The sequence below is a fragment of the Chroicocephalus ridibundus genome, chromosome Z (assembly GCF_963924245.1).
Source record: "Chroicocephalus ridibundus chromosome Z, bChrRid1.1, whole genome shotgun sequence".
Classification (NCBI taxonomy): Eukaryota; Metazoa; Chordata; class Aves; order Charadriiformes; family Laridae; genus Chroicocephalus; species Chroicocephalus ridibundus.
In genome coordinates this window covers 33,981,580-33,998,911 of record NC_086316.1, presented here as the reverse complement: position 1 = coordinate 33,998,911, position 17,332 = coordinate 33,981,580, and the positions used below count along the sequence as shown (strand labels likewise).

At 44.9% G+C, this 17,332-nt stretch overlaps 1 protein-coding gene across 1 annotated transcript in view; it reads left to right on the top strand.

Moving 5' to 3' along the window:
- LOC134508432 (neuronal acetylcholine receptor subunit alpha-7-like) overlaps nt 1–17,332 on the top strand; it is a 63,974-nt gene that overhangs the window by 19,748 nt on the left and 26,894 nt on the right. Inside the window, exons 3-4 of the mRNA XM_063320084.1 lie at nt 14,311–14,355; nt 16,106–16,215. Coding sequence (XP_063176154.1) covers nt 14,311–14,355; nt 16,106–16,215 — 155 coding nt within the window. The remainder of the gene's footprint in view (nt 1–14,310; nt 14,356–16,105; nt 16,216–17,332) is intronic.

The following is a 17,332-nucleotide window of genomic DNA, read 5'->3' as shown; positions in this document are numbered from 1 at the left end:
CACAGAGGTGAGACTGGCCTGCAGTTCCCTGGGTCTTCCGTTTTTCCCCTCTTGAAAAATGGGGGTTATGCATCTCATCAGGATTTGTGCACCTTCAGGTTCCTTAGATGGTCTCAAACCTGACCTTCTCCTCCAGAGGGCAGTACCTCATTCTCCCAGTCCCTGCCTTTGCCTTCTGCAACTTGGATGGTGTGGTTAGAGCCCTTGCCGGTGAAGACTGAGGCAAAAAAGTCACTGAGTATCTCAGCCTTCTCCATATCCCCTGTAATTAGGCCCCCTGTTTCCTTCTGGTGGGGGACCATGTTTTCCCTAGCCTTCTGTTTATCACTGACATACCTATAGAAACTTTTCTTATTGCCTTTGACGTCCCTAGTGAGATTTAGTTCTATCTGGGCTTTAGGTTTCCTAACCTGATCCCTCGCTGCTCAGACAAATTCATCCCAGGCTACCTGTCCTTGCTTTCACTGTCTGTAGGCTACCATTTTCTGTTTGAGTTTGTTCCTCTATGCAGGCCTCCTGGTGTTTTTACCTGACTGAAAAAATTTTTTTGGGGATGCTTCATTCCTGAACTTGGAGGATGTTGTCCTTGAATATTAACCTGCTTTCTTGAGCCCTCTTCCCTCTGAGGCTTTATCCCATGGTACTCTGCCAAGCAGATCCCTGAAGACTCTAAAGTCTGCTCTCCTGAAGTCCAGGGTAGGGAGCTTTCCATGTGCCTCCTCACTGCCCTAAGGATCTTGAACTCTACCATTTCATGGTTACTGCAGCCAAGGCTACCCTTGAGCTTCACATTCCCCTCCTTGTTTGTGAGAACAAGGTCAAGCATAGCACCTCTCCTTGTTGGGTCCTCTATCACTTGGAGAAGGAAGTTATCATTAATTCATTCCAGAAACCTCCTGGATTGCTTGTGCCCTGCTGTGTTGTCCCTCCAACAGATATCGGGATGGTTGAAGTCCCCCATGAGGACCAGGGCCTGTGAACATGAGGCTGCTTCTATCTGTCTATGGAGGACCTCATCTACTCGGTCTTCCTGGTCAGGTAGCCTGTTACAGATCCCCACTTTCACATCACCTGTCCCTGCCCTCCCTTTGATCCTGACACAAAAGCTGTCAGTCTGCTCCTCATCCACCCCCAGGAAGAGCTCCATGCACTCCAGCTGGTCATTGGCATAGAGGGTGACACCCCCTCCTTGTTTTCCCTGCCTGTCTTTCCTAAAGAGCCTGTATCTTTCCATTCCAACACTCCTGTTGTAGGGGCCATTCCACCATGTTTCCGTGATGGCAATGAGATCATAACCCTGCAAACAGGCGCACATCTCTGACTCCTCTTGTTCCTCATGCTACGTGCATTTGCATGGAGACATTTAAGTTGGGTCCCTGCTGACGCTGACTTACTGGCTGGAGTGACTAGAATTCCTTTGTGCTGCACTGCAGATGCTCTCTTGCTGACTTGTGAACTTTCTCCAGGCTCTGGGCATCGATTGCTAGCACTGGTATCATATTGGTAGGAGTAGGATGTTCTTCTCGTTCTCTGAGAGATGGATTCCATCAGCCCACAGTAGACCTTGTTTCTCAAAGTGGTCTAAGTAGCTGAACTCTTGCCTGTGGCACCAAGTCCTGTAACCATTTGCTGATTCACGAGATTTGACCCTTTTAAACCCCTTCCCTTTGACTGGGAGGGATGATGAAACAACCACCTGTGCTCCACAGTCCTTTACCACTGCTCCTAGGGTTCTGTAGTCCTTCTTGATACTCCTCAGGCTGCTTCTGGTGGTATCACTAGTTTGCACGTGAAACAACAGCAGCTAATAACAGTCTGTGGCCTGTACAAATCTTGGTGGTCTATTGGTGACATCTCTGACACAACCTTCCGATAAGCAGCACACCTCTCTGGAGAGTGTCAGGTTGGCAAATGGGTGCCTCTGTAACTCTCAGAAGAGAGTCGCCTTCTACTGTCACCCAGTCGCTTGGCACAAGACAAAACAACTGGTGTGCAGTTGCTTCTCAATCATGGAAGGTGATAGACAGCATCACAGCCTTGGCAATAGTGTATGCACTAACAAAGTGCAAAGCTGCTCTTTCTGAGGACTTGTGTGTCCGTTACCATAACAGAGCAGGGTGCTAGGCAAGGTCACAGCCTGAGGGGAATTATTGCACCTTGCTCCCTGCGCAGTGAACAAGGACTCCACACTCAGGGGAGTGTGGTGTGTCAAGTCACATATCAATACTGCTAGACTCACTGGCATGCTTTCAAGTAGTCACTGCAACGAATGTTACATGGTGGACCCTGGACTGGTTTCCCTTCGGGACAAAACAATGTAAAGAAGATGAAAGCAAGTCTCCTGTTTTATTGTCACATGGAAGGAAGAAGGGGTCTACCACTGATACTCACAGAAACTCACTCTCTACCCTTGCCAAGATCTGGCATCACATCTAATGCACTTCTACCTGAAACAGGTTTCATGACATGCCTCCGTAAGTCTGTTTCCTACACAAACTGTATTATAATGTAATGACATTTAAATTCACCTTCTGCAGCCAGCCTGCTAAGAACAGCATTTATGACAATCTAGATTCACTTTGCTACTTAGACAGGAAAGACAGCTCTGAGGTCCCTGTGGTTTGACAAGTAGTAGTGACAAGTACTTTGCTTAAAATCTCACTTCCTCTTCTCACATCCATTCAAGGAAAATTTCAAAGCATGACAAATGTGGATTAGGCTTTCTGCTCCTCCAAGCATGTATTTCCCTGCACAGGATCCGTGTGGTTTTTAGTGCTCAAAGCCAGCCGTCATACTCAAATCCATGAACAAAACGTTCTGTGATGTCACAGTTGTGGTAGCGAGGTGGTGGTTGGTCCTTTCTCCCAATTAACAGGTGATAGGACAAGAGGAAATGGCCTCAAGTTGCACCAGGGGAGGTTTAGATTAGATATTAGGAAAAAAAAATTATACTGAGAGAAATATCAAGCATTGGAACAGGCTTCCCACGTAAGTGGTGGAATTGCCATCCTTGGAGGTATTTAAGAGATGGGTAGACGTAGTGCTTAGTGATACGGTTTAGTGATGGGTTTTGTCGGTGTTAGGTTGATGGTTGGACTAGATGATCTGAAAGGTCCCTTCCAACCTAGACAATTCTATGATTCTATGACTGCTTGTCATTAGGGTTAGGACTTTTTCCAAAATTATATTAATTCACAACTACGGCCAAGACAGACCTCTTGCATCCAGGAAACAAATGAGCAGAAAAGGGGACAGTTATAACCCCTGTTTAGCAGCAGGGCTTAGTTCAGTTTGCCGTGTTCTCTATGTGTAAGGATAGCTTCATTCTGAGCTGTCTCATGTGTTTCTTAGGGTCACTTTTTCATGGACACTGCCTGCCATCCTTCCCTGGCAGAAGCCGGTCACTCCTGGTAGATCAGCAGGGCATTTGGCTGGTGATCTCTCCCAGAGAACACTGTCAGGCCCTGCTAAGCCCAGCCAGCCCAAGCAAGTGTAGACCACATCCAGGGGTATCTGGAACAAGAATTCACTTCTTATTTTGTCTAAGAGCCCAGCCAGTTGGTCAGACTAAAGCAACTAAGAAATGAGGCATGACATTTTTCACAGCAGACTAAATGCAAGTATTTTTCCCTTGGCTCAATGTGATAGGAGCCTGCTAGATGGAAACAATTTGTCAACATGAATGACAGTTTTCATTGCACCTGGTGGCATTTGCAGGGACCTTATCTGAAGGCGACTATATCCTTTATGTGGAAGCATTGATGAAGTATTTGAAAAAAGAACGCTGTCTTTATTTTCCAGCTTTCTTTCTGCTAGTGATACTATTTACCATTATCTTTCTGTCAGTGCATCAGTACCACTGCAACAACAGCCTCACTGCACTTGATGGGCCACAGGAAAAACTTGTTTTATTTGCTTTCTAGGCCACATGTTTCCTCAAACTGCAAGTTTAAATGTACAAAGAGGAAACAAACCAAGCAGTCAACTAGCAGGAGTATGAAGAAGGAAACTGTGGCTAGACAAAAAATCTATCACGCATTTTTTAAAAAAGCCTCTGAATAAAGAGCCTGATTTTAAGAAGAGTGCTACAAGGTGGCTGCACAATGTTGCAAAGATAATAAATGCCTCAAAATCCCCTTCTAGAAGCAAACACACCCCTGAGGTTTCCAGTAACTACTGTGTTATATCCTTTCAGAGGCTGTACACTGCTACGCCCACTGATTATCCTCATTGCAAGAAGGGGTGCCCAGCCGCTACACTGCCCCCAACAATGTTGTCTTCTGCAGAGACACCCCACGGGTCTGGCTGTTTGCACCCCTGTATATGGCAAAGTCCCATAGTACTTTTCTCCTCCATGTTCACCCTGCCAGCTGCCACTGACACAGAAACCACCCCAGCAGCTGACAAATTGTTCAACTATGTAACACCACATGGTTGTTCAGGTGCTCTGGTGCAAAATTCCTTCTTTTTCAGAGGGCTTAACAACTAGAAAAAGGGATTGCAAGTGCCCAGTGGGAAGACACAAAAATCCTCAAAAAAAACCCAAACCCCAACCACCTGTGAGTGATTTTCACAGAATCACACAGAATCACGGAATGGTAGGTGTTGGTAGGGATCTGTAGAGATCACCTAATCCAACCCCCCTGCCAGAGCAGGGTCACCTAGAGCAGGTTGCACAGGAATGCGTTCAGGAGGGTTTTGAATGTCTCCAGAGAAAGAGACTCCATCGCCTCTCTGGGCAGCCTGTTCCAGTGCTGTCACCCTCAAAGTAAAGAAGTTTTTCCTCAGGTTGAGAAGGAGTTCAAGTTTGTGCCTGTTGATCATTGTCCTGTTGCTGGACACCACTGAAAAGAGTCTAGCCCCCTCGTCTTGACACCTGGCTTAACCGGACACATTTTGCAGTTCTAGAAGCCAAAATTTACACCATTTTACTGTATTTTTGCCTGCAACTCTCCCAAAAATGGTATTTCTGGAAAATTTAATATCTATTATTTTGATTTCTGTGTAAAATGTTTGTATGTCTTAGGGACAGCAGGACCATCCCAAACCTGATCACATGCTTGCAAAGGATCTCACTTGAACTACAGATTTTTTTGATGCAGTGTGTCAAAGATCTTGACATGTTTGGAAAACAGCAAGAGAAGGTAACAGAATAGTTTAGTGGGGCAACAAATAACAAACATTCATGTTTTCTCCTGTAAGCATGGTCTGTACCTTGCTGTGCAGGGAAACCAAGGGAAAAGATCTACACGTACTTTCCCAGAGCTCTCAGATGCAGACATTACCACTATAAGCAGAATACTAGCTTGGCAGCACAGCAGTTTTTATCTTCTCTAGCAGGAGTTTATCAAACTTTTGGGGTCAAGCTTTAGCTTGCATTAGTTTTTCCCTAAATCAGGGACTGCGGCCCTGAAGGGGTTGAATTTTTTTGATTATGGGTTTATTTGGGGATTTTTGTGGAAGTGGTTGGTGAGAGAACAACTTTTACATGCAGGCAGCTCCTCAGATCAGAGAAGCCCTCATCAGCCTGCTCAGTTCCTGGGTGATCTGCTCCTCAATTAGCAGGACGCTCAAACTCAGTACCTAAAAGCTGGTGTGCAATGAGCTTTTTGCTGGAGAATTCTCAATTTGAGTGAGAATTGCCAAAACTAGAGGCTGCCTGTCAGTAGACTCTGTGCCATAAGGAGGCAGGAGGAAGGCAATGACCAGCCCTATGGCACCTTTGGCCTGACACAGCCCTCATATTGTCAGGTTCTTCACATAAGCTCTGTCAGATCTGCATACCTTAACAGTTGTTTTTCGTGCTTTTGAATGCTTTTATTTAATAAGCTGTAAGATAGAGAAGGGCCTTGTTAAACGCCACCAACTTGCGAAAACAACTCTGCTTTCTCATCTGGAGATGAGAAAGTGTTTATTCACTCTGGCAAGCGTTAATGTAGCGCAGGCACTGTTTCCCTGTTTGCGAGCTGTGGCTGGAGGCAAGAGATGCTGTAGGGCTGTGAGGTGGACAGTGCTGGCAGTGGTCCTGCCAGCGGCGCAGAAGAGGGTGTCAGCCAGCCACGCTGGCACTGGGTGCTGCCCCAGGGTCAAGCCGGGCCTTCAGCCTCCTAACCATCCCATCCCCTAGAGCAGAGGCTTTCTAAGGGTGCTTCTGCAGGTGAATTGAAGGGCCAGACAGTTCAAGGATTAAATTTCTAGCTTTAATTCAACTCTACCTTCCTAAACTGATTTTACAGCAGCTAGGTCATCCCCTCCCACCCTTTATCCCAGCACCGTCACATGTCTAAATCTCTGTGCTGGGTGTTCTGTAGCAAACCCAGATCAACAGACAAATGATTCAAGGAAACAAATATAAATAAGCCACTACACATGAGCACCTGTTCGCATATTATTCCCGATATAGTGTTAGTATTACCTAGATTAAACCATAATCCTGATAGTACATCCTGTACAAATCTTTTACAGATAGATAACTTTAATAATGTAAGCTTGACCACTCAAGACTGAAACACAGACTATATGAAAGAGAGAGAAGTAATAACGAAAGGATTATGAAGCAAGTATTCTGAATTTTATCTAATTACAAAGCACTGATGAGTGCTAGAGAGAGAAACTGACTCTTTCAACCCTCCTAGATTAAGTCTTTCCTCTCCTAGTAACACTTTTGTGTTAGATGTGAGCTTCCTGCATAGCCTTTGCAAGCTGTTTACTGTGTTTCTACTGGTATAGACCTAGTCTACCAAAGCATGTATCTTTCCACAGAGTTTTTTCTCCACCAGAAATTTCAGTCTCATCCTGCAAGAGCAAATTCAGTGAAACCAGAGCAGTGAGACTCCTGCAAAATGGTGTAACTGAGAAGGAAAAAAGAATGGATATCATTATGAAAGCTGAAAATCAGTAATTAATGATCATGAAGAGTAGCCATTAAAATTCCAGGCAGACCAATAGATTCATTAAAGTCAAATCCCAAACTCTCTCTTCAGGTCATAAAGCTCACTTAGTGTGACCAATTTTGAACTCTGATAAAAAAAATTTAATGAATTGTCCTCTTCATTAATATGGAAGGAGCTTGAAAAGTGGGAAAGCCAGGGCTAAATGAGCCATGAAATTTTTTCTGGTTGCTTTCTAAATGCCAGACATTATCAAAAATGTCAGTCTCACTAATGCAATTATTCACATGACACGTGAGTTTCCTAGCACAACGAAGTTAGGCACTGATTTCCTTCTGGTGTTTTGGGTGGTTGTCATCCAGCTTGGGCATTTCACAATAACTAACCAATTTTTTGCCTGCCTGGTGAAAAGGCTGTACTATTCTGTTTGAAGATGTGGAAATTTAGATCTTGATCCCATGGATACTGCTTAATCTTAGATAAGTAATTTTAACCATCAAGGATTTTTAAGAGACTTCAGTACTTTTACCTCAGCTCCTCTATGTGCACAGGAGCAAAATTTATTAAAAGTGGGATTTTCCTGTTAATCACTCCAGAACCTAGCACCAGTAGCAGGGAAAGTCATCCTTTGGAGAAGCACTCAGCTGCTTGAAATGGAAAACATATTCCACATGACCTTCCAGGAAAAGCAGCAGGGTCCCCAGAAATCAGAGGCTTCTCCTGGCCATGCCTTACTGTTGCCAGGGGGCCGTGTAAGCTAGCATGGGGCAGGCGCACTGTAAGTGGTCATGTTTCTAAAGCCACCAGTTGCAATTAAGTAGTTAAACCAAAGCTTTTAGGTTGTCCTCGAACATAGTCATTCTTAGTTTATGAATGTTTGGAAGGTTAGTGTTTTAATAGTGTTCTGTGAGTGTAACTGGTGAGAGATAGTGACATCATCTCTTCAGTAAAATACGTTCCCCCCATTTTTGATCCACCATTACAGGCTTTAAGAGCTCACTTGAGTTTTGGAACAGGCCTGTGTCCCCTTACTTTGCTCTGCTGTCACATCAGCATGCAAATAGAAAAAGAAAAAGCAAAGGCAGCCTTGCAGATAGCCTGAATCTGAATGTCTGATAAGTACTCCTCCCACTGCTTTCCCTGTGATTTCAACTACTGAAAAAGACGATGAATAATAAATAGCTTTGAATAACAATTAGTGTCTAGTCCTGTTTATTGAAACACCTGCCGACTGTGCACAAAACACGAGGGCTATTTCAGGATGAGGTATCCACCCTGGAGAATATAGAAACCACCTACGTCTTATGTGTGGATGACTTGGGATTTTAATGGAGGACTGACTGCTTTTGGATGGTGACATAACATCCTTTCCCCCAGGAACCAAGCATGTACATCAGTTCATCCAAGCAGTCAGAGAGCAGCGCTGTGCTGGAAAGCCATGTGAGGCCTCTGACCCAGCTCCTGGGATTCCCATGAGAAGCATCTGTGAAACAGCGGGACAAAGCTGGTGGCTTCACTCTCCCGAGAAGCCCATAGCAGTGTGGGGACAGGGAGTCCCTGGAATTTTCAGACCTTTGTTGAAGGACTTGAGGTTAAACAATCTCAAAACAAGTCTATAAATGTGACACACTTCACAACAGTCCTAATCTTCAGGCACTACTGAGAAGCTGCATCTTAGAAAAATAAAATTAGTTTCCTAAAGCAGGTACCCACAGCCTCAGGCTCTAGTTGAAGGTCATGTCACATGTGCAGGTCAAGAACAAGTCTGCCTTTTTTAACCATAGCGGCAGTGCAAAATGGAAAATGTGGGCAAAACGGCAGGTAAGGCACAATTCTGTAGGCTTGTCAGACTCTCAGTGACCGGTTGTGTGAATGATTGGGATGGCTGACTCCTCTAGCACTCTGGCTGGCAGCAGAAACTGGCATTTTTTCCTTTGTTCCTTCCTCCTTCTCTCACCTGTGGGGAATGCACAGGTTCAGTACTTCCTGAGGCCGGTTTTGCATCCAGGTGTTTGCGTTTGACATCCATCCCAAAGCCACTGGGTGGTCCCTGATGTACGGGGCACCAAGGCCTTCACAAGGAACACCTTTCACAGACTTTGTTGGCCATGAAGGCTGAGCCTGAAAACATAGCTGACATCCTGGCGTTTGCAGACTGTTCTCACACAGGCCCTATTTGAACGCTGTGCACCTCCCAGTACAGGGCTCTCTTAAACTCTCCACTCTCACCACAAGCGTTTGCTCCTGGCTCCATGGGTTTGCAAGGAGAGGAGTATGACCTGACAGTGACCAGGCCCTCCAACATGTAAAGCAACTACTATGAAAGCAAGTGTGCACAGGGCTGCTGTGAGCAGCAGATTGGGGTGCAGCGATACTCCCCCCAGAGTACTCTTCTGGGGAGGAGAACAGTGAAGATGGTTAGAGGCAGTGCGACCAGACAGCCTCATGCTGCTAACCAGTGCAGATTGAGTTGCTTGCCCACAGTGAAAGGACACGTGCCTCTCCAAGACAGCAGGGGGACCAGGAAAGGCATGACCTCAAGGAGAAGTCAGTGGCAACAGGTGGGAACGTGGCTCAACCTTAGGTGAAAAACATTTATGAGACATTTACTCTGTCCATTCATAGGAGAAAAGGCCCAAGCAACAAAATAAGAAAAGCAGGAAGGCATGGGTGTTCAGCTATGACTGCTTAACTATATCCTCCTTGGATTGACAACCTGACTGCATCCCCATCCTGGCGGGCAAAGAAAAGCTCAGCAGGTGTCAATGGATGTTTGCTCATTCTCTGTTATTCCAGTGTATTTTTGTATCCTCAACATTTCACCTTGACTTTGTGCCATCCCTGCTGATTCCTATCTTAGTCCTGAGGGTGCTTTTTTAAAGGCATTAAGTACATAAACATCAGGTATCTCTTCAAAGTTAATGTTACCATTGCAATCTTTATTCCAACATTTTAATGAGACCACTGAAATATAAACACTGTGCAGCGATGCTTACAGAACGTTGTGAAGGCAACCCGGGTTTTCCTCAAGCTGTCTGGTTTTGTGGGACTTCAGCCATACAATGCATTTAAGCTGAGTTTTACTTAATCAGCTGAAGTTTGTGGGCAGATGGGTGTTTCAGCAATGGAAAGGACTGCCTGCTGCACTCATAGACTGAGTGCAGAAGCATTTGGAAGTCTTACCAATTCCTTTTGAAACTCTTGATCAAAATCCCCTGTGGTGACCAATGCCTCTGCTAACACAAGTTTCCAAGTCTCCATGTTTCTTGACCTTATTCATGCTTGTATGCAGGCACATAAATGGTGTACAAAAAAAAAAAAAAAGACAGACATTAACCAAGGTAGCCACATACAGCTTTTGATAACCTCTGAGACCTGTTCAGTTTGGGATTTTTCTGACCAGTGTCTTGCAATAAAACAATGGCTTATTCAACTCCTAGTTCTGTGGCTCTGTGAGAGAACAAGAGAATTAATGATAACTGTCACTCATCTGTTAGCAAGTGCCTTCCTACAGAGATGACATTGTCATTTGAAGGGCTTTGTTTTTTTTTTCCCATGTGCCATGACCCAGGCAATTATGTGGCTGAAGGCAGTTACATTTTACCTAGATGTTGGCCTGGCAAGGGGGAATCTACTGACAGTCAGCGATGCAAAAGGCAGGCAGACTTACATAAATTGTAAGCTTTGGATTGAGATCAGGGAAAAGAAAATGAAGCTAAAACATTCACATATCCCATCATGTGCACTAGAACAAACCAAACTAATGCTGTCACTGTCCAGGGGTCAAAGGTGACTGTAAGAATAAGCAGATATCCAGGGCAGAGGATTAACTGGGGTCAGGCTGGAGATAGAAAGGGGAGAAAGTGACCCAGATAAAGACAGAAAAGATTTAGAGGACAACTCTTACACTAGCTAGTGGCTAGAGCATTAGCTTTTCCATCATTTTTGAATACCAGAAGCAAACTGATGTGTCTGAGCTGATGGTTTGCAGTCCGGGGCAATTGCCAGGGGAGTGCTGGAAAAGCATCTCAGGGCTACTCATCTCCAGCCTTACCTGGGATCTTAGGAGGGTTGGTCTGCTGCAGTGAGAGCCGGGAGCTCAGAGGCCGTCAGACGCAGGGGGGATGTCATCCCCAAGACCAACAGTGTCAAGTAAGACAGAAACCTTTTACAGGAAAAGCAGTGTGACGGATTATTCAAGTTTTCTCACAGGAAGAAAGGCATCCTCACGACTAAGCTTAAATCCCTCTGCACAAACCAATGATGCACAGTTAGGGAACTGCCTCCAGCACTTCCCAAGCTCATTAGCTACTACTTGGGCAAAGCAGTACTGGTGACCTCTTGGTACAGAGTAAGGCACACACACTCTCATCGTTGTCTGTAAGTATCTTTGTAACAAACAAATACGGTCTGTCCTGTGCCCAGGTATCTCAAACATGCACACAGTTTACAAGTCATGATGAAGACAGCAGGAGCTGTGATTCCCTTGTAGATCTGGAAAGGCAAGGCAACAAGCCCACTCCAAAGGGCAAACTATTTCCTTGTAGGATACAAAGCCACATGGGTCAGTGAATCACCACACCTGCAAGGATGGAAAGCGTCATAAACACCTCTGCACTTAAAAGCCTCTTTCTCTAACAGGCGATGGATTCAGACTGTAGACTCCCACAGCCCTCACCTCCTGGGCAGACCCAGCAGACACTCTTCCCCACGTCAAGGTCCTCCAGGTCCTTCTTTAGATGGGACTTAGCGAGAGAGATACACCTGTACAGACGCCTGCTCAGTATAAAGTGAGCTTTGCTGCTCCTGCAAATCAGGCACTTCTGGTGAACTCAGTTCCATGTTAGGAAAACTTTCTCTTCCTTCCTGTGATAAGAAGGACCCATCAGGCTGCATCTGCTGGTCAGTGCTGAATACAAAAATAACATTTTCTGTGTTTTGCTGTCCATAAAGTTAAACACCTTTTGAAAGCTCAGCAGCCTGAAGGCAAGGAAGAGAATAGACTGAATGGCCATGAAAGCATCCTGAAATGACATTACCCCTTGTCCCCTAAGGTGAGACATAGCAGCCCAAAGGCTTGGTTAGACTTTGTACTTTTGCTGACTGCTTCTGTCAAAAGGCAAGACAAGGAAGACCATTCACGCCACGGTTATGCTATAGATAAAACTGTGAGAACTCCAATACACAAGCTTTCCTTTGACTGCAAAACAAATCTTAGAAGCAAGACAAACCTAGTGAGAACAATAGCCCTGTGAAAAGGCGGCAAAGCGTACCCAAGATAGTACTTTTAATGCTACCTAAAATACATAGCTGATGATTCAAAGCTGACGATTCAAAGCTAACTACAAAGGTCATTAGCATCCGGCTTTGAACAAGGAGCTGACAGAGGTGTGACAGGAGAGCGGGTAAGAGCAACAGGCTGTTTTGTGAAATACAGAAATCAGCCCTAAATGTCGTCCTTTGCAGTCTGTCAATTGTAAGCTTACTATGTCAGGTAAAAGAGAGTTTCCTTATAAATCCAGAACCACACATCGGAGGCTTCTGACAGGACGTATCTGCATATGCGGGAAACCCACATGCCTCCCAGATCTACATTGAAATTTAATGCATCCCCATGTGGCTCTCAGGTAGCCAACAAAAAGAGGCAGGTCCACTCCTCCGCCTGCCTATAGGGTACAATGCAGATCGGGAAAGTCCTTCATTTTGCACAAGAAGGAATTGCCTAAGTGTTGCAGCCCTGTAACCTGGCTGTTTCAGTCAAGGTGCTTAGGCTTCTTTAGCACTACACTGAGTGACTCTGCAAGGACAACATGTGCAGCTAACAAGCGTAAAAGAATTATTGATTGTCTAGCAACACAAAGTATCACTAGGATTTAATGGAGAACTCAGGTGAGTATCATGCTCACCATCCCTAAGAGACACCTGAGGACTCACTGGTGGCCAGGAAGGCATCAGGCAGATGGGGAAGGGCTGGTCTCTGAGGGTTCCTGGGACACAGCCTCTGTGTTGCTGGCTTACTTTAATTTCCTAGGTCACTTGACATAGGTAGCTCTGATGACCCTATCAATGACCAGCTCTGTTTTTTGGTTTTTTTTTTTCATTTTAGGATTTTATACCTTTAGGTGTTGGCGTTTATCACTTTGAATCCTTCAGTATCTAAAATGGTGTCTCAACAAGCTTAGTCCTGTGTGTAATTTTTCTTTTATTATTTTTCTGTGGACTTTCTCGCTGTTGTTTCAGCTATTGTTGAACCAGGTAGACAGAGTTGTCCTTTCAGAGACGCCCTCTGGAGACGAGTTGTGTTTTGTACAAAGAAAGGCACATATTTGCCACCACGTTTGTGGCTGCATTGGTCAGTACTGTCTCCAGCTACAGCATCAAACCGAAGCTTCAGGACGCACCTCAGTCAAAGCTCAGCCAAAGCTCTTTAGGTAGGTAAGGGTTGAACACAGGTTATGCTCTGAGGGAGAAGAAATACCTCCCCGTGCTGTAGAGAAGCTAGGCATACCAGTGACCCAGCCCCACTGAATACCCCAGCCTCAGCTCTTGGGAAATGCAGGGCATGCCCTGCGGTGGTATTTGGAGCTGTACCAGGCCAGGGTGTGGATCTGGGTATCTGCACTACATGACTCTGCAGCCCTGCTTGTCCATCCCCCTGTGGCAGTAGCACCACAGGGTCCTGCACCTGCAGGCTAACTGCAACGAGCTGGGCACTCTTTGGCTCCCCAAAGCGCTTGGAGACCAGCTAAGTGAGGGCTTCTTTGTTTCAGTTGTGAGTCAGAGCTCTTCCTATGGCTTCTGCACGCGGGTGTCTGAACCTACAGACTCCTGTTCTGTGCAGAGTGAGCTTCCTCTCAGGCAGCATTTGTGTCCTTTGGCCATGTGCTAGCTTTTGTCCAAGGCCAGCCCTTCCTTCCCTTTCAGTCTGAGCTGAGCTACACAATGCTGGCACTCCAAAGGAAGAGCATTTCAACGTGGTTTCACCATTGTTTTGCAGTGGCGGCAAATACAACATAAGTCTCTCTCCAACTACAGAATGCTGTAGTATGTACTGGAAATTGTATTGTTTTGGCCAACTAGCTAGAAGGAAAAACTTGTGCTTTTGGTAAGCAGTCAGATAGTCCCCAGAAAAATAAGAGCAATTTTCTGTTATTTTCACTTCTGTCATTGATTAGTTATGATAAATACAGGAGGTCCATAGGTTTAAAAGACAGGAAAGATCCATTATTGTCTGGGCTGTACCATGCAGGTCAGTGGTTTTGTACTGAGCTCACAAGGTACTCCAAAAAGTATGTGTTTATTTATCCTGAGTCTGGGTATCCTAAAAGAAACAGAAACTCTTCCACCTGTCGTCAAACTATACTATGAGTTTCATCCCTTTTTCTCTTCTGTTCCTTTTCCTTTCCCCTTTTGTTCAAAGGATGAGAAGAATCAAGTGTTGATCACAAATGCTTGGCTGCAGATGGTGAGTAACCTGGGTTAATAAAGGAAAAAAAACTTTCTAATAGCAAATTACTGAATGTGATTTCGTAGCTGAAAAACATGATCGCTGTCTTTTAACTTGTCTATAATGTGAAATAAGCAGGCATTTTGAGTCCTTTGAAATTTCTCTATTGCTCCTTTTAGCACTGAAGATAAAATGCAGGAGACTACATTAATCCTTTGGCAGACCTGTTGACATTTGGAGGGTGAAAACTACTGCATTGTTATGCCAGTGGATGTAGGGATCTAGAAACAAAGAGCCCAAAGTTAGGGTCCCACCATAGCTGACGGAGAGATTCTTCAAGGGGATGAGTCCTCCCCAGGGAAAGTGATGGGGACTTGTTGTGAAGGAACTAGACAACCAGTAAGACCAGGCACCTTACACTTGTGGCTTCTGGAAAAATCCCCACCTCTGTCTGAATAGGGGAGCCAGGGGTGACGCTGTGTCAGGCAGGGCACTAAGATCCCCAGCACATGCCCCTGGACACAGAAGTGATGCAGCCACACCAGCCCATGCGGGGACTGCTCGGGCTGGGTTGTGGGTTGGCCAGGGACCGCAAGCAGCCCCACACTGCATTGCTACCTGCGGTGCCCAGGCACGTCAGTGGGAATATTGCCTTTCCTCTCACTTTGCAAACCTCGTCCATAAACATTCATCCTCTCTTTTCTGCAACCTGCTCCAGCTGAGGAGTGACCTGCGCTAGTCATGCAGGATAAGTAAAACTTATCTCCGCTGAGGGCTTTGGCAGAGGGAGTTTCCCATCAGGTCTGCTGCTGGCCACCTATGGCAAGAGATATGGTCTTCCTTTATGACGGGTAAACTGAACCCCTTAATGGCTTGTGCTCAGTCAAGATGCAGTTCTGGAGGGAAAAGCCTCTGGGAGACTTGCATGATTGAACTAAATCTGCTTTGACTTTAGCAGCCAAACCCTGTGTCATGTTAATGGTTTCAAGTGAACAGGCTGTTCCTTTCTTAGCTATCTGCTGGGATTTGCAGCAGAAATTAGCTGTTTACTATTGCAAAAACTAACCCAGACCAACCTATAGAACTAGAGGACTGTTAGGAGAGAGCTTGGGGTGGGTGTCTTATCCCTTACAGATGTGTTTTTCAGTAACAGCATCGATAACTGTTTCCCTTGCTGCTCTCCCACAGAGCTTTGCTGTAAGTCACAAGGTTCAGCGCAAAATCTGTGCCTGTACCTTCCTTGAATTAACTGTTTGTGTTAGGGTGGAGGAAAGGGGACCAGAAATAACCCCTTGGGATGTAAAGGTCATTTGCCTACCTCTCATAGCAAGGTAGATATTAAAATAACCACTCAACAGTTGTAACAGATTAAATTGTTTTCACCAAAAAGGGACTCAGACCGTGATCCACGTACCACTGGTGATACTCAAGTCATTCAAACCACCTCAGCTCAGAACCACCGTGCCTTATGGAGGTGCCTACTGCCGGTGTTTCTGCCAGCCCACCAGAAAAGGTTTGGGATGCCTGGCTTCAGGCTACAAGGTGCAGAGTTTAGACATTAAATTAAAATATGTCTCAGCATTCCGTCATCACACTGTGTATTCCTCTGTATATATGCCGACCTTTCTTAAGAATTAAAGCTGACCATTATAATATTATCATACTAATGCTATCGCTACTAGCAAAATCCATTTTCTTCCCATAATATTCCAGACAAATTAGAAGAATTTACCAGCTCATATAATCTGATGTATGTATTTGCCAACAGTCCTGGGTTGACGTTTACTTGTCTTGGGATCAGTATGAATACCCAGGGGTGCAGAACTTGCGATTTCCAGCCGACCAGATTTGGGTACCAGACATTCTTCTGTATAACAGGTAAGCAAGATACGCGTCAGCCAGTGGGAGCCTAGAACTAGGGCATTAAATGCTGGAAATCAGCCACACTTCAATGATATTCTGGGGCTTTTGCCATCTGGGGATTTGCATCTTAATCTTGAAACAGTCAAAAAAAGCAAATAAGTGCCAGCTAACAGATGTTTCTAATAGCTGATCTAAGTCTACCTTGCTGTAGTTCTGCAGATGTTGTCTTTACGTTTTACTGGTGAATGCAGATAAAACGGTCCATATTGTCCTTATAATTACCATGGCTCTCCTGGAAAATTATTATCATGCCTCTGCCATAGTGTTCCTGCCTGGGGTAAAAACCCAGATTTTCTTCTCACTTTCCTCATCACTCATATTTTATAATTCTCTCCATCATTCGTCTTCCGCTCTGAACACTCTAATCTGTTTTTCCTCCTCCACAGCTGAATCCAGCTCTCTAGCGAGCACCTCTGAACTGTTAAATGGAGTGGGTCTCTCTAGACAGGTGTTTTCCAGGGTGAGGGGATTTTGGTTTTTCTCTGACTATCTTAGTTTTTGATATATCACAAACCTCAGATGTTGTACTTCAGCGTTGCTGTCTGACTAGATTTTCACTGATCTGTCTTTCTCGGAGTTTTAACGGTGATACTTTCTCATCATTCAGGTTGAATTTCTTTCTGTTGCTTTCCCCTGTTGACTAAGACCCATTTTCCTCTCTATGCCTTCACTACGAGATACCTGAAGAAGGCTTGGAGTGACCTGGACTGTTTTAGAGCTCTTTACTTCAGCTTTTACTCCTCAAAGTGTCTATTCCTTTCCAGTCTCTAAAAAGTAGGCATATGGCCTGGTCTATGTTACTGTAGTTTGTTTATAACAACATGATGTGGCAAACGCTTTCTGAGGTTCAGATGTATCATAGGCCTCCTCTTAGTCAGAGAAAATTAGATTGATTTGGTGCAGTTGGCCCTTGACAAATCTGTGCCATCTGTTTTCAGTCCATTTTCTTTGTAGTTAGTCTGATGTGTCTATAATTTCACCTTTAAAAAAAAATAAATCAGAATTCTCTTTGATCTTGTCTAATTCACCAAGCCCTTCCCTGTTATCCACGAGCTCTCACAGATAATTCTTA